This window comes from Sminthopsis crassicaudata, chromosome 4, assembly GCF_048593235.1.
Source record: "Sminthopsis crassicaudata isolate SCR6 chromosome 4, ASM4859323v1, whole genome shotgun sequence".
Taxonomy (NCBI): Eukaryota; Metazoa; Chordata; class Mammalia; order Dasyuromorphia; family Dasyuridae; genus Sminthopsis; species Sminthopsis crassicaudata.
The window spans coordinates 353,851,023-353,870,802 of NC_133620.1; the positions used below are offsets into that span (position 1 = coordinate 353,851,023).

A 19,780-nucleotide genomic window follows, 5' to 3' on the forward strand; every position below is an offset into this window, starting at 1 on the left:
TGGATGAAGTACTTATTCTCTTCTTCCTACTGGAGTTGTCTGAAGATACTTTTAGTGAGCCTACAGAAGATGAGCTGACATCTTAATATTATTATTCACCTATAAAAGCAATCTTTTTATGTGCCTAGAAAATAGTCTGCCTAGCAGGATGGTAATTTGCTCCCAGAAGAATAGGAGATGAGAAGAATGATGATAACATTAATAATTCTGAGGAAAAGAAGTAAAAGTATATTAAAAATTCCCAATCTGCTCATTATACCTGAAGAGCTGGAGGCCCAGTCATTTCCTGTGTCCCTGTCACTATCCCCCTCTTTTGTCTCAGTCACAGCAGAGGTGGAAGTGTTGGAAGAAGAAGTATTGACCACTTGGTGCCGACGTCTTCGACGACCAGAGCACTTAGAGCGTGGATTGTGGAGCATAGCATATTCCTTTGCTCCTTCCTGCAATGACAGTGTAGTTAGGACACAAAATCCTTTAATGATTATTTTTTCTGTTTTCTTTTTCTAAAACCTTGTGGTCCCTTAGTCCTAATAAGGCAATCATTCACCTCAATTACTAAGTTTAAGTGCACTTATAGTGTAATTTTCTTTCTTTCTTTCTTTTTTTTTAATTAAAGCTTTTTATTTTTCAAAATATATGCGTTGACAATTCTTCAACAAAACCTTGTGTTCCAATTTTCCCTCCCTTCCCCCATGCCCTTCCTTAGATGGCAAGTAGTTCAATATATGTTGAACATGGTAGAAATATATGTTAAATCCAAAATATGCATACATACTTATATAATTATCGAGCCACACAAGAAAAATCAAATCAAATCAGTAAAAAAGAGAGAAGCGAAACAAAATGCAAGCAAATAATAACAAAAAGAGTGAAAATGCTATGTTGTGAACCACACTCAGTTCCCACAGTACTCTCTCTGGGTATAGATGGCTCTCTTCATTACAGAACAACTGTAACTGAACTGGTTTGAATCATCTCATTGTTGAAAAGAGCCACATCCATCAGAACTGATCATCTATATGTATACTCTTGTTGTTGCTGTGTATAATGATCTCCTGTTTTTGCTCATTTCACTTAGCATCAGTTCATGTAAGTTTTTCCAGGTCTCTTTGAAATCATCCTGCTGGTCATTTCTTAGAGAACAATAATATTCCATAACATTCACATACCACAATTTATTCAGCCATTCTCCAATCGATGGGCATCCACTCAGTTTCCAGTTTCTTACCACTATAAAAAGGGCTGCCACAAACATTTTTGCACATGTGGATCCTATAGTGTCATTTTCTATAAATCAATGTATATTTTAAAATAAATGCCAACAGACTTACCTGTTTCATGGAACACTGTCACTAAATGACCACTAAAAGGAATTCAGCTCCTGGGGGTCAAACCTCTGGAGACAAACCTTTCTGTAGCAATTTGTCAATAGGTCTATAATTTTTTAAAAATATTTTTAATATTAAAAGCCATTCTTTGGTGTAATCTGCCAGCACTTATATTCTTTGGCAAAGGCTTAGAAAACCTAAGACACCTCCATAGTGTGGTATTGGAGTATTTTTTGAATTGTCCATTGTCTGGCTATATAAATTTAGGCAGCCCTTAATTTATAATTGGATTGCATTCTAAAAGCTTATCTGTAAGTCAGCTGTTTAAATGTAAAAATGCATTTTCTTATAGAAGCAATTTTTAAAATGATATAACCACTAGTTTCCAGAACAGTCAACAAAATCCTATTTAATCTATAATGTTACTGATACAAATACTTTTGCTTTTGGGCTTCTGGAAATAGACTCATATAAAACAATGGAAGGGTTAGGCAAAAAAAAAACAAAAAAAAAAACAAAAAAAAAAAAACCCCAAAAAGAGTTTGGTTCTTCTTTTTATGTCCAGCTCTCCTACCTCCTATTGTCTTTGCATTTTCAACCACATTAAAATTAATTGGAACATATTTAACAAAATAAATAAAACCACAATAAAACACAATATAACATTCTAAAACTAAATAAATATGTGGCCCACAGAGATCTTTATGTACAGATTGATCTGTTTCTATTTGAGTTCGACACTGCTGACCCAGAATATAAAAAGACCAGCACATTAAGAAATCAGTATCTCTCAGACTTGGTGGTTGTCCACTGTTTGGTGAGTCATTATATCCACCTGACTCAACAAATTAAGATGAGTTTCTTTATGGAAATGGGAGGAGGGGCCCTATAACTCCCTAAAGCAACACTATATAACCTTTCCATACTACTGATGACCACATTTTTTGTTAAGTGTTAGATGGTCTACAAGTGTCTCATCTCATTCTAATTCCAAATCCAATTCAGTGAACCAACCTGAATTAGGCCTACTGCACAACATTTGGTGTTAATCAGCAAGGCTATTTTAGAATCAACTTGTGAGAAGAAAGCGAAATGGTAAGGAAGGAATGTGTCCTGAAGGAAATGATTGCTTTAAAAAAGGAGTCTGCTATGGCTGTCTTGGGTGACCCTTCTCAATGGGACAAAAAGGGACTCCCACTGAGCCAAAAGGATTAGATCAACAGATGATAAAGAAGTTGACTAACAGTGATAAAGAAAGCATTTCTATGCTTATTCTTAAAAGTTATAGAAAAGCAGATCACTAATATAAGAAAATTAATTGGTTCTTATGTATTTGAGCAACTAAAGACATCTGAGTGCATAAAGAAGTAGCTAATGCATTTAATGATAGCATTAGAAACAAGGACAACTCTGTTATGGGGAAAAGACTAATAGACTGTAAGAAAGTATAGTGTCTGACCCTGAGATCACTTTGGAAAATGTATTGAATACCACTGAAATCAAAGCCATAATGAAAAAGTGGGAATTGAAGGGGAAAAGAAAACTAAGTATCTGTCCTAGTAGTATGAAAGCTCTGACGCTTACTACTACCTTTACAAGTAGCTTGATCATCCTGATGAGTCACTGGAATAATGGCTATGGCACACATAGTTCGCTGGAAATAATTTGGAGCCTTTCCCTATGACAGTGTCATATCTGTGTGGAGAGCTTAAAAAGACATTTTTGTAAAGCCAGTTAAATTGGAGGCCCTGGATGAAAATCTTTTCTTTTCTCTTTTTAGGTGGCTATGATGTTAATTACACATACCTGGCCCCCAAAAGATGAGTTCCCATTAAAACTGATTCTTCAAAGTGGAGCTGAAGGGATATGAAATTCCTAAAAGAGATGGGCTTGATAAACTGTATTTATGTCACTTTCCTATAACTTACTCATGCCATGTGATCAGCCTGCTTTAGGGGCAATCAGATCCTAACTTTTGAATTTTGCTATATGCTTTCCCTTCTATATATACAGGCCAAAGAAGAACTGGTGAAATCTGGGGACTGGGACAGCTAGTTAACAGGGCTCTTGTAAACAGATTTTCTGGAGATGCTCATCAACATTAGGTGGGAAAAGGTTACAATAATCACTTGCCAGCAAAGGGTACAAGTAAATTTTACTATAACATCCAGTACCAAGGCAGTAAGCATCCCTCAATCTCATTGAAACCTAAATTATCTCCTTAAACCTGTGTTCCATTTTGAATTCAAAGGGCTAATGGATAATAATCATTTTACTTACTTTCATACCAAACATACCAATGGGTCTATCAGGCTATTCTAGCTTTAAAGGGAAGTTTTAGAATACAGATCATAAAGGAAAGAATCCTTATGAGTTCCTAGGTTTTGATACATATATGGCTAGTGTAACAACTTCTATGCCATTTATTGTAGGTAGTGCCAAATGGAAACTCTTGTAATTATCTGAATCATCCTAGTTAGTTAATACTAGGTAATCAATGAATCAAGATAAAGGAAGCTGAAATATTTCATCATACCAGTTCTCTTTATAACCCCATATCGATTGAAGGGGAAGGCAAATGATAACTGCTGGTTTACAATGGATTTTAGGGAGTTGATAAAAGTTGTAACAGGAAAACTGAGGTCATTCTTTCCAAAAGCAATGATGACAACACTAATTAGGCCAGACAAGGCAATGACAGCAGGGACTCAAATCTGATGGTGGTCCCTATGAGGAACAGAGTCAGGATGTCAACTCAAAGAACATTAAGGTCCAAACAACTCAGTCAAGTTTGGAGAAATATGGTGGATAAGGAAAAGGTAGATGATTCTAGACATAGTTCAAACAAATTACAAACAGCTTGCTTCATCAATCTGGTAGTAGGTATTTAGAAAATGTTTACTGACTAACGGATTTTTTTTAAAAGCTCAGAGACTTATTAGATTCTTTGGGTTCTGGAGAAATCACATTCCTCATTTAGGCGTCCTGATATCCCCAATTTGCTGAGTATCTTAAAATCTGTCTCTTTTTACTCTTTTGAGTAACAAAACAAACTACAGAGTTAGAAGATCTAAAATAGGAAATCCAATAGTCTCTTCTCCTGGGCCCTTATTATTATTACTCCATGGAAAATCCATATCTCTGGTCCCAGTCTAAATGAAAATTTCAGTCTAATCAACATCAAGCTTCTGTGGCTGAAAACTCCATGAAGCAGGCAATAGGAATTTTGAAAAATACTTTAGAAAAGTTGTTTTTCACTTTCTCTTAAGCCCTGGCTGTTAATGGATGATGTAGTCATCCCATTGCTGTTCATCCAGTCACTTTTTATGAGTTGTGTGATGCAAGATGCTCTACAAAGTTGGGTAAGGAAACCCTCTACTGACAAATGAAAATGGGAATTGGCACCCTTCAGGAAAAGATCACAATTATGCAAGAGGTCTAGGCCTCTTGTCCTATCTCAGTACCCTGTTTCTATCCCTAATCCAGTGGACCTGGCTTCTTAAGAACAATCTGTATACTTTGAGAAAAGTATGAATATACTGGACTTCAATTTGATTGAGTTATAAACCTCATGACTGGTGTATAAGGAACTCTTGAGGGATGAGGCAGATAAGATTTTCAGCTATAATGATTCCTGAATCCTGCAGCAATACCTAGTAGGGTCCTTGCCATATAGACTTTAATTTTTTTCCATAAAAGTTAAGAAAGAAGTCCTCAAATTTTAATGGACTTGGGGTTAAAATTCAGTTTCCTCAACACCTAGATCATAAAAAGGCCAGTCATGAGGAGTCAGTGCCAGTCAGATTTGGTCAATGCTGAGTCACCATAATCACTTGACCCAAACACTGCTGACAAGATAAGTTTTGTTATGGGGGAGGGGCACTATAACTATCTGAATTAGCACTCTATACTGAGTATCCTTTCTAAGCTACCGCTAAGTAAATTTATTTTCAAGTCTCATTCCATTCCAATCCCAAGCCTGAACCCTGGATCTAGCCTGAATCAGGCCTGAACTACACTACCCTTCTGGAGGTATTAACATTTTTTGGGGGGGGAACCACTTTTTAAATCTTATTTTTATTGATACCTTGTGGTTTTTACATCATATTTCACTTTTGAATACAACCTTTCTCTCTTTTCATCCCAGTGAATTAAAAAATATATATATTTTCATGAGAAAAAAGCAATTGTATCTGACAGTATATGCAATATTGTACAACTATTATCCTTCATTTATGTTCAGAAAAGAAGGAAATGGATTTTCTTATGGCTGATCTACAATTAGAAGTTGTTAGCTCAAATAAATTTCTAATTGATAGGAAGAGCTATGTAAAGAAGTGAAAGAAAAAAAAAAGCTATGAGTGAGAAGAGATTATTTAGCACTGTTTGGGAGTCTATCTGTTCACAGAGGCAGCTTTGCTAAATAAAACATTTCTACTCTTGACAATTTCACATATTTAGATAGAAATGAAAGGGACATTAGAGATGATATCATCTAATCTTCTCATGTTATAGACACTGATCACAAAAGAGGTTAAGGGACTTGTCAAACATTTAATTAATATGGAAGGTAGGATTTGAATCTAAATTTCCTAAGCAGTCTTTGTCTCCCTTGCTATTGTTTTCATCACAATGGCATTATGAACTCCAGCAATGAGAAAATGACTTTTTTTTTTTTTTTGCTAGTTAGAAAATATTGGCAATTTGAATGATATCACAATGGCTCAAAATACTTTTGGAACTCTTCTTCTGGAACTGTCTTAAAGAGCTATTAAATAGGTCATACAAGAAAATCGTCTTCAATGATCAAACTCAAATAGGTCTGTGATCTCATAAATTTGGATGTTTCTTCCATTGATGAAGATCACAGCCTACACTTATATATATGCCCATTTTTGTGGTGTGACTCTTGTTCTTGTCTTTCCATAAGATCAATACAGAGGGTCTATCCAATGTTCCAGAGATCTTCCTCTTTCCTTCTAAAATTATGAGGATATCTGAAATCTCTGAGGTAATGGAAGGTGGTGCTCTAAACAGAGAGGTGGGCCCAGAATAAGGAAGACTTGGGTTTGAATCCAGCCTTAGACACCAAGTAGTTATGTCACTTAATGTTTGCTTTAGTGTCCTCAGCGGTGAAGTGGGGATAAATACTTGCATCTCTCATGGTGAAGACAACTGAGATAACATTTGTAAAAAGGGCCTTAATGCAGGTCTGACACATTAATAGGTGCTATATAAGATCACTTTTCTACCACTCTTTCCCCTCTGATTGTCAATTAGCCAGCCACTGCCATAATAATCCATCCCTTCTTCTCATCACACTTCCTTTATGACATCTTTGACACCTCTCAGACTCTTAAGTTCCTTAATGGCTCTATGCTATAGTCTATTTACATCTCCATCACCCTCTGTGGGATATGCATTTTTAATTCTTCAGAAAACTTTTTTTTACCCAAGTAGAATGCTTTTGTTGTTGTTGTTTTTAAATGAGTCTATTTCTAAAAAGCTAAAGTAGGAGCTATGAAGTTTCCTGAAAGTAATACAACTCATCCTAGGATCAACTCATTGTCCATTTGACCAAAATATAGACATGCACACACACAGATGGATACTCTACAGATTGTCCATCTGAATGCATATTGTAATCAGGGCAATATACATTCTTCACCTGTTTGGTCTTTCTCAAGTAGATGGTCAGGGCAAACTTTGGAGTAATTATGGATTTTCTTCCAGAATATGCTATGTTCTATGGCTAGATGCACTCCACAAATAGGAGTATCTAGAAGACTCTACCATCCACAGGGAATCCTTCTTCAACTAGAACTCTCTTCTAAATCTCCTCCATCACAAAAGCAAACAATTTAGACAAAACATATATCTCCCCATTTTTTGCTGTAGCAGGTGTTTATGATAGGAGGATACTTAAACAGAGCTATTTCTATTGTTACATCTTTTAAGGAATTTTGAATGACTTTGAAAGACATCCTGTTGAAAAATAATTTTTAAGGCAGTACTTTACTCTCCTGAATCAAATGCTTTTTCAAAATTAAACAATAATCACAGTGAGATCTTAATATTCCCTGTGTCGGTCAACTGTAAAAATGGTAAATTTTAGTTCAGTGTTGGGAATACTGCTTATGAAACCTGCTTATTTCCTATTAATACCCTTTTCCTGTATAGATGATTCCCAAAGATTTTGTAAAAGTGACAAAAGTACATTTTTTGGTTTACTATGCTTAACTTTTTTTTTTTTTTGGTATTAACAAGATTTAAGCTTTTTTCCATGCCTTTGATATGTTCTTTTCCTTGTACATTAATCCCTTAATGCCCTCATAATTGTGCTATTTCTAATATTGATCTCTGCATACACTTAGTCCAATATGATTGCTTTTCTCAACTATTTTCTCTTTGGTGTCTTAAGAAAATCATTATTTTGAAAGGAAGCATCATCTATCAGGAGAGAAAGATGGGGTTCCTAGTCTTTCCCCTGATATATACTGGTTATGGACTTCTAAACAAGTCACAACCTTTCAGTACTCCATGAAACTCTCTTAAGACTATAAATTGCAGGGAAGATGCAAGATTGAGAGAGAAAAATTTCTTCACCTTCAAAAGTCTGAATACCAATGAAACTGCAGTTCCAATCATTCTTATCATTATTTTAGTTTTACATTGTTTCTAACAACCTTTTTACCCAATTTAATTATTCATTTTAGTTCACTAGATTGGGCTCTAAAACATTTAAAGAAACTATTCCCCTAATAAATATCAACCTTTACTTTCAAGGGTGCTCATTATTATGGGCACTCTCAATAGATTATAATCTCTCCATACTTTCTTTTTATCATTACTCCATAAAGGCCAGATTCATTCCCTCAGTGCCTAATAATAATTGGAGCTCCATGCTATCCTTCTCCATATAATCCCTCTAAGAAAAGAGCAAATAATAAGATGTGAACTAATTGGTCCATGGATAGACTTCACTGCTGTAGAGTCGAGTCCATGACTGCCTATACTTGTCTCACTTTCCATATCTCTTCTACCTCTAAGGCCAGACTGAGGCTAAGTATCAAAGTTTGTATTTGGCTTGTCTTATATCCCTCTTCATCAAGTTTTCTCCTTTTTCTTTTTTAGGCCTTGCTACAATCTTTCAATGCCCTGGTTTTTCTTTTTTGGTCAGAATACCTTTTAGTTCAATTAAAGCATTAGAAATTGGGCAGCTGGGTGGTGCAGGGGATAGAGCACCAGCCCTGAAGTCACAAAGACCTGAGTTCAAATCTGATCTCAGACACTTAACATTTCCTAACTGTGTGACTCTGGGCAAGTCGCTTAACCCTAATTACCTCAGCCCAAAAAAAAAAAAAAAAAAAAAAAAGAGAGAGAAAGAAAAGAAAGAAAAGAAGGAAGAAAGAAACTTAATGTTTTTCACTTGACAGAGAGAGTTGTTTTAAAAGCAATGTTAATCCAAAAGAATGATATTAATTTTAATTATGGAATTTCCAGCATTGTAGTATCTGGTCAGCAAATATTTTGAGCAGGGAGACCTTCAAATTTCATTGGAAAAGTGACTACCTACTTCTATCCACCTTGGTTCTACCTATTCTGTTGTAGGAAACTCTTTGAAGACAGAATCCAAGTGTACTGCTCGGGGGCAGCTAGGTGGCGCAGTGGATAGAGCACCAGCCCTAAATTCAGGAGGACCCGAGTTCAAATCTGGTCTCAGACACTTAACTAGCTGTGTGACCCTGGGTAAGTCACTTAACCCCAGCCTCAGAAACAAATAAATAAACAAACAAATAAATAAATAAATAAATTGTACTGTTCTATAGATGTGAGTCATGGAGCACTATAGTCTTTGATTTAAAGCTGAAGTTTACTAAAAGAGCAATGGAGAAGCGTATGATGAACATAATAGACTGAAGGATACTACCAACAACAACAACAAAAACACACAGAAGAAACTGTCAAAGATGTCATTAGAGACCTTTTTTCTGAAAAGGAGGGAGGTGTGCAGTCACAATTTTAGAGTAAGGAATTACTTCCAAATCACTCACATGCTCCATTAATATTCAAGTGATATTAAGAGAACTAGAAAGAACAAATATGATGGGACAGACTCCTCCCACTCCCGGGGAATTTACTGGGCACATGGATCTAAGTTACATCAAATGAGAATTCGTAGATGAACTATCATCAGTATATTCCACAATGATGAGATCACACACACTATAGTGTATAGAAATCATACAAGAATATGTCCAAGGGCACTTTGTTCTTTAGGAGAATGCTAACACTTATCACTGAAACCTATAATTCACTAGAGGCAGTATCCTGCTTCTGAGACAATTCCCACACTTTCCCCCACAAGTAGAACTTGCATTTGAAACCAGAAAGTCTATTTATGCTCTCAAGAAGTATACTAAGAGCATAAGAACTCTGGTGATGTTAAGAGAGAAAAAGTCAACAAGGCAAGGATAGCCTGAGGATCTACCTACCAGCCACAGAAAGCAGTCCAATCCACATGGATCTGGCTCAATCCTGATTTCTTTGTTCTTGCGTTTGTATACATTAGGAGTGGCATGAAAAGCTGGAAAACACAAAATGGTCCTGTTTCTCATGGCCATCAAGACGATGGAAAAAACACCAAACTGGATAAAGTTATGCAGCTATTAAAAGAGCTGGATTTGGCTGTACTAAATAATTATCACTGGAGTAAGCTGAGTCTGACAATCCCTGACATAAAGAGAATGTCAACACTCCTACTCTAGCAAGGAGATGATAAAGAGAGGGTGATTGTGGTTATTTTCTTCAAATAAACACCGCTGCAGACCAAAAAGCAGAGCCATTGCTAAACAGATGGAAATTGAACCAGCTCTTTTTATACCCAAGTTCAAGGGAGAAACTGAAGGCTCCTCATGAATGCCCAATGCCTTGTACAGAACTTAAAACAACAAGTGTATGATAGTGCTTACTGTCTCTTGAATGGACTGGAAATTAAAGGGAAGATTGGGAGCTAGATCAGAAGAAATGTTCTCACTCACGATGAAGGAAGCAGTCATATTTGAAGCAGCGTCGGCAGAAGAGTGTGTGGAAGGAATGCAGCGACTGTTCTCGCTGCACAGACTTGGCACAGGGGCCATCGATATTTGGGGTGCACTGCGGAGGCAAAACATTGGGGTCCGACACTTCTGTGAGTTCTCGATATCTATGTGAGAAAAGGAAGCAAAAGTTCTTTTTAAGGATCAGTCTTCTGAACAGAGGCAAAAGGACTCTGTTGAGGGAGGGCTTGGGGATAACTTCAGGCAAGATCTGCCCAGGGAAGATTAGCATTTTTCCAGATCTATTTACAAAACCATGAGGCGTATCTAAATGGGTAAAAAATTGGTGTTGCTGCATTACTATAGAACTGTCTGGGAATGGAGAGAATATGTGCTACATCAGCTACTAGTGAAAAGTTACAACAAATAGCTCACTGCCCACATTTGTCCAAAAACCTACAGAAAATGATTCTTCATTTATGAGGGGTCTTATGACTCTATTATAGGGAGATGAGAAAGTGTACATCCTTTATTGCACATTATCTATCAGATGCGGTCCTTGTGATGATTTTGAAGAATTGTATTTTTTCAATTTCTGCTCTTGAAGGATGGCTCACTGGATAGGGAAGGATAGATTCACAAATAAATATGATATAAAAACAAGAAAGAACAAATTTTAAAAGTCTGTTGTAAGCAAGTAACTGTGAGGAGGTAATCAAAAATGTAAGAAAATCATCTATTGCAGCCATGTAACCAGGGCTTGTTGTTTTGGGAACATAAGTTAGAAACTGCTACAATTATTTCCAGGGCACTTTTGGCTAGACTGATTCTTTATATTTATCCTAATTTGTCTCAATTCCTGATGGGAGAGGCTATATCTCCTTCCATCTTTGTATCTCCACCCTGCACATGTTAAGTACTTAATAAACAAAATGAGTTGTGAATTATTGTCATTCAAACATTCCCATAGAACCTCAATTCAGCTTATCCTACCTCTCTTTCATATCATCTGGAACACCATTCTCAGGGAACATGGAAGAAATGGCGCTGAAGATCATGTCATTTGGAAATTGTTTCTTGGAACTCTTTTTGTTGCCTGAATAAAAAATGACAGAAAGCTTCTGAGGGGCCATTATCAGAAACTGGAGGAAAAAAGCTTTTTTCCTTTCACATATACTTTGTGATTGGAACTATTAAATCTGATTCCTGACTCCACTGAATCATGTAGAAAAAAGTCACTCCTGAATGAACTTTTCAAATAATAGACTATACTGCCAACAAGAGTAGCCCCAAACTCAGCAACACCTCTGAACAAAAAAAAATTTACAGTTAAAAGTCAAGTTTTCAGAGACTTTAGAAAAATAAGAATGCAGATGAAGCCAATTAAAAGGCTGATATTGGGCAGGGTCAAGAAGAGAGCACAGCATATATAGCAAGGGCAATATATTGAGAATCAAAGGACATAAATTAGAATCTTGCCTCTTCTACTTCCTAGATGTGTGAACCTGAGCAAGCTATAGTCTCTAGGCTTCCAAATCCTCATCTGCTAAGTGAAGGGTTTGGATTCAATACATTTTTAAATTATTATCTAGCTCAAAATCATAGGATCCTAAGAGTGACACCTAACTACAGCTATCATTTATATATGGATTAAAGGTTTGCAAAGCACTTTATAATTATCTTAGTTGATCCTCACAACCACCCTGGGAGGTAGGTTCCACTATTATAACCAGTTAACAGATGAGGAAACTAAAATGGCAGAAGTTGTGACTTGCCAAGAGTCGCACAACTACTAAGGATCTGAAGTCAGATTTATACTTCTGTTTTCCTGATTCCAGGTCCAGTGCTCTATTCACTGTGCCACCTAGATGCCAACCACTGCTTTTAAGGTACTTTACCATAGACTTTTACTGTATTCTTTTTAAAAATGCCAAGTATTTTCTCTAAATTATGCCTCTTTTATGCAGGAATTGTGAGCTTCCTTAAATTTAGTCCAGTAAATAACCCATTCATCTCTGATAAGCAATGGCCCTTTGTAGCTCCTGCATCTTCCTTAATTTAATCATTTTGTTGGTGGAATGCAAGACTCCAGATACCTTCAATGGTGAGTCGTTTTCTCTTCCTAAGGACTGGCAACTCTTCCTTGCCGTCTTCCTGTTTCCCTTCAGAAGAGTCATTGTTGTGCCCCTCTTCTTCCTCATCTGAATACTGATTCAGGGCATCTACCAACTCCAGGAACACAGCATCACTGATCAGGACAGAACCTGGGATCATCTCTGAAAAAGGAGGGGTATGAGGGGAGTTTCACATTCCATCTGGCACTAACTACCCTAAGAAAATTTTATTAGAGCAACTCTCCTGAGACCTTGATGTTCAGGTTGTCCAAGACTGGGCAGAATTTTCATTATGTAGCATATTACACACTTTATCCTATGTAACACAAATTTATTTATTTATTTTTTTCCCCTGAGGCTGGGGTTAAGTGACTTGCCCAGGGTCACACAGCTAGGAAGTGTTAAGTGTCTGAGACCAGATTTGAACTGGGGTCCTCCTGAATTCAGGGCTGGTGCTCTATCCACTGCGCCACCTAGCTGCCCCCTGTAACACAAATTTAATTCTGATAAGAATTATTTGAGAAATTCAATCTGTTAATTTGTTGTTGTTTTTTCCCTTTTATAAGAACAGTGTGGTTAGCTTAGCTGGTTAGAACATGATGGGTTTGGATTGCCTTGATTTAAGATGGAGTACTATATTTCCAACCTTAGTTAGTAGTATCATAAAAATATAGCCTTGGGCAAACAGTGAAATCAAGCAAAAGAGTATAGATGGAAATTTATCCCATACTTGGCACATGTCCTACCAATGAAGTACTAATCAGTAAACTAATCAATAATAATAATATCACTATACCAGAGGTCAGGATTTACTTATAGTAGAAGGTATTACAGTTTGTAAGCATCCATATTTTAACAGTAGGGGGAGCTATAAATCAGGATTAAATTATAATAACAAAGTTCACTAATGGGTGATGGATTAATCCAAGTCTTTTCTCTGCTCCTCCCTAGTCCCTATCACCCTCCAAATTCCACTGGCCTTTTTTAGAATTCCAAATACCTTGTTTTTAAGAAGCTCAGATTACCATGACAACTTCCTTATATGTATTTGTTCTAAAGGTGCCTAGGTCAAAGAATCGCCTTCTCATCATCTTGCTCAGGTTAAAAAAAGGCCTTAGGTGTTTTTTTTGTTTTTTTTTTAAGCTTCAGAAATCTCTTGATAATTTTGTGTTAAACTGATTTTAATTTCCCCAATCACCCACTGAATGCAACAATGTCCTTTGGTGCTTCTTAAATTTCATTTGGGAAATACATTAAAAAAACCCTAAAAACTTCTGAGTCTTGCCACCACCTACACACATCACTACTGCATCTTTGGGGTTTCAAGGCTTTATATCTATCCTAGCTGAACTTTCTTTTATATGATTGTTTTTTTCAGAGCATGAGTTCCTTTAAAGCATAGGCTATCTTAATTTTTCTATTTGTAATCCCAGAATTTAGCACATAGTAAACATGTAATACTTTAAAGTTTTGTTTCCTGGGTACACAATGACTCCCAAATGCAACGTAGTGACTACCTCTTCTATAAAAATTATGGGACCAAGACATCATGTACTCCCAAACCAGGCATTTGACCCAGAGATCCTGTGTCTACCTTCTTCCCCATGAACTTTCCCATCATAGTTATTGATCAGTTCTTCAATGAAAGTTTCATCTTCTTCTTTAACCTCATCTCCCATATAGGGAATATTGCACAGAACGGTCTCATCTTCTACCTGCAAGCAAACCAGATCAGGCTTATTCTACTAAGAAAGTATTTGTATTTCTGTAGCAATTTATTCCTATGGGGAAATCTGCTGAACCTCTTCAACAGAGAAGAGGAGAAGAGGGGTATGGGAAAGAAGAAAAAAACTCAAGATATTTTTGGTCACTCAGCATTTTCTGTGTACAAAGGAATTGGTTACCTTATGTGGTACTGAATGGAGCCATCTGAAAAGCATATTTACTTATACATTGAGAACCACCCAATGGTAGCTTAGTCAGTATTAGTATTATTAGTAACACTACCACTTAAGTCACCTTGGGGTGGACAATTATTTTTTAAAGTGTTTCCATCCATAATCTCATTTTATCCTCATTTATCTATATGGCAGGAAGGTAGTGTAAGTACAAAGACACCTTTCAACAAATAGAAAAAGAAATGAAAAGGAGACACCCCAAAAATCTGAAGCAAAATAGGGAGTCAGAAGGCAAAAACTGAGAAAACATACAATTTCTGAATTATCTATAAAATAATGGAGGAAAACTAATTTTATCTACAATAAAATGCTTATCAGTATTCCTATCAATCACTGCAAATGAAAAGCACTGTGTGTACCAGAGAACTACAGATGGTTTTTAGTTATGAACAACAGAGAAGGGCCTCTTAACCATTTCCTAACTACTAAAAAATATTCAATTAGGTTTTGATTTCTTCTCTAAAGTATCCTCCTACTAAAGTAGGATATGGATTTACAATTTATTACCAAACAGATACGCAATTCTAGAATTAAAGCTGAGTACAAGTTGGTTTTATAAATTATCTAAATAGAAATGAAAGCAGAAAGACAGCAAATGAAAGGACTTAAGTATAGCAGTTATCTTTATTGCTTTCACAGCCTGTTTTTATGCAGCTCAGAAAAAGATAGCCCTCATCAGGAGTTATTATTTATACCTCAGGGATCTGATTTGTTGGAGAAATTAACATTTGTTAGGAGTTTTAACCAAAGAAACCAAGTAAATAAACCAAGAAACCAAGAAAACCAAAGAAATTGGAATGTTATTCAGTCATTCTTCACAGAAAACCAATTAGAATAATAATTTTGGAGTATAGTTCTGAAAGTACAGAATAAAACAAGTTAAGAACAGTTCGTACTTTTGCTTTCTCAGGAAGTTAATAACAGCATTCTGTTTTGTTCATCTATGGTGTATTAAAATATTAGGAAAACCTTTAGAGGAGCATTGCTAAATCAGTATCAATTATTCATATATTTTAATCACATCATGACACTTGTACGACATACCATGAAATTCTGCTGGAGAGGAGACCAGGAATACATGATGGGCACCAGTGCAACTGTATTCAGAGATCTCATTAACATATCTTGGCTGTCAAATCCTGGGAAATTGCTTTCTACAGTACACTGCAAATCAAGCAAGCAAAGACACAAAGAGATGATACATACAGCCCTTAGTGGCCACTGGCATTCCCTTTTATACTGACCCCTCTAATCTTTTAACTTTCCTAAATGTACCTATAAGAGCTTTTGCAACAAACTGTTTCTAACGTTGCTAGGCTGATTCAAATACCAATAAACAGTTTCTTCCCTGGGGATCTAAGCAATGGGATAAAGGTCTTATCAATATCTTAATTAACCTGAATTGGGTGCCTACTTTGTATTAAGTATCAGATAATTCAATTTATAATGTAGTGTGCATACCAGCAAAACAAAGAATTGTAAAGGTAAAGCCCTGCATATCTCTGGAGGTAAACTTTGAAATGCTTTCTTTGAAAAATAAAAAAGCAAGGTAGGGAGGTCTTTGATCATAATTGCCTCTGGCAAGTGCCACTCACAAATTACTTTTTTCCATGTCCCCTTTATATATAATAAACTTTGATAATCAAAAATCGACATCTATTTGTCTTAAAAATAATCCCTTTCTTCATGCCATTCTAGTTTAGGTTAATATAAAAATTAGTTAGCATTTCCTAAACATACTTCAAATGACAAAGAAAAAATGGTTTAAGGGGTAAGAGGAAGTTAAACTTTGTTTCAAAATGAATACTTGAGAAAATTGAGGCTCAGAGAGAGAACTGATTAATCCAGAGTCACAAAAGTTATAAGCAGCATGTCTGGGAGTCAATAATAACCTGGTTACTCCAAAGAAAATAAGTATTCTTTCTATTATTGCTATACTGTCCCAAACAAGATAGCTGAGGGGTAGGAATGGAGACTAATCCACCATTCAATGAAGAAAAGGAAGGCTTTTCTTTGGGAAAAGTACCTTTTTGAGGAAAGGATGCCCACTCACAGGCTTCATCAATTGAACAGGCTGGATTCGAAGCTTCTTCCAGTCTTCATTGAGTATCTGAGTTTTTTCTTGAACTTTTGCAAAATTGGCCACAAACAGAGCCTAGCAAAGCCAAAGTTTTATTACTTTATTACTTAAAATTTCAAAACAAGAGGGAAAAAGAAAACAACACCCTGCAACCACCCCACACTAACTCAGTAATTCAAACTTAAAAAATAAACCCTTAGTAGCCATCCAAACATAACTTCAAATTTGACTTTTTAAAAAGATCTCTTTATAAATATTTTTCTTCCTTTACCTTTGCACCCATATTTGCCTGAAACCGTTTGAGCTGTCGAAGTCGCATGTACTCAGACTTAACTTTTCTCTTCCAATAAGTGATGCATTTAGAAGTAGGAGAATTTGGGATATCCATTTTGCTGTAATGAAAAGAGACATACATCAGTGAATAAACATTTTTGTTGCCTAGAAAATGGAATACTCTACCTAAAGTTAAACAGATGTGGTCATATTTTCATTCCTAATTCAATCTATCAAAAATGCTAATTATAGACACAATCCTGTAGGTCCAATTAAAACTGTTTCCATTCATAGAGCTGTTCTTTAATCACGTCATAGATTTAGTTCACATTTTTAAAAAGGCCCAGTCTTTTCTTTTATTTCAACTGTTGCTTCTTTCCATTCATCTCAAGAATTTCTCACAGTAAGCAAATTATTTTTAAGTTTGATGGCCCACCCTCCTCAATAACAAGATTCCTTAGTTAGCATAAATATTAAAGCAACCTAGTAAAAGAATATGAAACTGTTCATGCCATCACCCTCAAAAACACACTGCTATTAACTCCTTAGATGTCAACAATAAAAATAATAGATTATGATCTTATTTTTTTTCACTTTGAAGCTATACATATGACAACACAAATTCATGTTTTGATTCAGAACCAAACGGCTAAGTTTTGATTACCAGCTCTGCAATTATTGATTTACCTGTTCAACTTTGGGCAAGCCACTTTCCCTCTCTGGTCCTCAGTTTTCTTACCTACAAAACAAAGGAGCCTAGATCACCTTTAAAGTCCCTGTAGGTTATTTTGGAAACTGGTTTCTAGGAATAGATAGATGTTAGGCAGCATAAATTGTTGGAAGTAGTAATCTAGGAGTGTCTCCTAGAAACTGCAATACTTTCTACTCACCTCAGCGTGGCTGCAAGGAAAAGGGGGAAGTTTTATAGGGTGACTTGGGATCTTCAATAGCAAGACAAGACAAATCAAAACTGAAAGAATTCAACTCTTGAAAAAAAGGGGAGAGGGGAGTCTAGATACTCAAAATAGAGCTGAGCCCAATATTCACCAGATTTAGATTTCTACCCATTATTCTTCTTGCATGTTAAGTCAAGACCTCAACTATTCTCCAAGGAATAGGCAAACATATCCTTTACTTATAACAAAAAGTATTTCCAACTATATGTGATTAACCAGTTGCAGCTACCATCCTGGCCATATTTCTCTAAAACAGGTTCAGTTACATGCCCCATCATCATCATAGAGCAGAAGTAAACATGAACAGCTAGCATAACCTTATTAGAACCTAGAGAATAATTATGTCTAGTTAGATTTCCCTAACTACTACTACTAACTACTCCACAACTTGGTTCATTTCATCCTAACATACCTGAAAACATAGGCATCAGCTTCTGAAAGATTTGTCAGCCTTAAAGAACCACTAAGATTTTTACTGTATGAGGGTACTTAACTGAATGGAAACACAAAGATAAGGACATTTCTGTCAGACATAATTCCAAAGTACAACAAACTTCAAAGGACATCAAATTTTTAGGTCCAATTTGTTCTTATAAAGTTTTTTTTTTTCCCATTCTACTTCCAATTTCCCATAAGGTGCTGAAAAAAAGGTACTTTCTCCTACCTAGAAAATAACTAATACCCAATAAAATTATAAGATTTAAAATACATGTCCCACTTAATGCTTCAAAGAAACAAATTATTTTATATATTTTGATTTTTTTAAAAATAGCTTTTTATATATGTACCCACATATAAAGATAAGTTTTCAACATTTACCCTTGCAAAACCTCGTGTTCCAAATTTTTTCTCCTTCCCTTTCTCTCATCCCCTCCCTTAGACAGCAAGTAATTCAATATATATTAAATATATTTCCACAATTATCCAAGAAAACAACAAAAAAGGTAATATACTATGTTGTGATCCACATTCAGTCCTCACAGTCCACTTTCTGGGTGCAGATGGCTCTTTCCATCACAAGTCTATTGGAAATGGCCTGAATCACCTTAGTGTTGAAAAGGATCATATTGATCAACACATAATTTTCTTGTGTTATGCATTTTGGTTTTAAAAGACAGATAACTGGGTGACAGCTAGGTGGTGCAGTGGATAGAGCACCAGCCTTGAATTCAGGAGGACCCAAGTTCAAATCTGGTCTCAGACACTTAAGATTTCCTAGCTGTGTGACCCTGGGCAAGTCACTTAACCCCGGGGGGGGGGGGGGGGAGAGAAGAGATATAACTATACTGATGAGTCTAATATTATGGTAAACTTGGTTAATTATGAAGAAAGCAATTTTTTAAAGGCACCAATCATGAGCTCAGATTAATTCCTAAGTAAAAAAAAAAAAAATTAAAAAGTCAGATTTAATTTCTTAATTATATGATCTCTCTTCCTTCCAAACCCTTCTCAAAAAGATCAAAATAAGGCAAAGAATAAAGTAGGTTTTTTTCAAGTTAAAAAATTACTCAAGTATTAAATTATTTGCCATTCACAATAACTTCTGTTTCCCAGAATAAGCTTATTATACACTTCTTATTAGGAACAAACACAGTGACAGGCTGTTGTGAATAGTGAAAAAGTTACAACCTGGATTCAGGTTTGCTCTCTGACTAAATATGATCTTGGACAAGTCACTTGACTTCTTTTGGCCTCACCTTTTGGTGGGATTGGACCAGATGATTTCTAAATCCCTTCAATTCAAAATCCTATAATCCTTAATTCTGAAAAAGCACACAATAGTTTTCCTCAAAAATCCATTTAATTCACAATATACAGCCCTTAATGTCATCGGAATGTAGCACAACAAACACAGTGGCTCCCCAAAGAACTGATTTCAAATTTATATTTCACTGATATTCACTGATATTCCTTTTGGAACTCATTTCCCCTTTCTGAAGTAACAACTAATGCAGGATGCAAACAAAGGTTAGCAGGGATCGAGTCATGTAAGGGAAAAAAAAAATGTGCCCAGCATCACTGATGCTTGACAT

The 19,780-nt window shown here is 35.9% G+C and overlaps 1 protein-coding gene across 1 annotated transcript in view; it reads right to left on the reverse strand.

The window, feature by feature from the left end:
* Positions 1-19,780, reverse strand: part of EZH1 (enhancer of zeste 1 polycomb repressive complex 2 subunit) — a 37,937-nt gene that overhangs the window by 12,373 nt on the left and 5,784 nt on the right. The window contains exons 2-11 of the mRNA XM_074261618.1: positions 17,479-17,530; positions 16,790-16,910; positions 16,465-16,593; positions 15,483-15,602; positions 14,075-14,195; positions 12,463-12,642; positions 11,360-11,462; positions 10,370-10,533; positions 9,824-9,915; positions 260-440 (exon numbers count right to left, since the gene is read on the reverse strand). Coding sequence (XP_074117719.1) covers positions 260-440; positions 9,824-9,915; positions 10,370-10,533; positions 11,360-11,462; positions 12,463-12,642; positions 14,075-14,195; positions 15,483-15,602; positions 16,465-16,593; positions 16,790-16,910; positions 17,479-17,530 — 1,263 coding nt within the window. The remainder of the gene's footprint in view (positions 1-259; positions 441-9,823; positions 9,916-10,369; positions 10,534-11,359; positions 11,463-12,462; positions 12,643-14,074; positions 14,196-15,482; positions 15,603-16,464; positions 16,594-16,789; positions 16,911-17,478; positions 17,531-19,780) is intronic.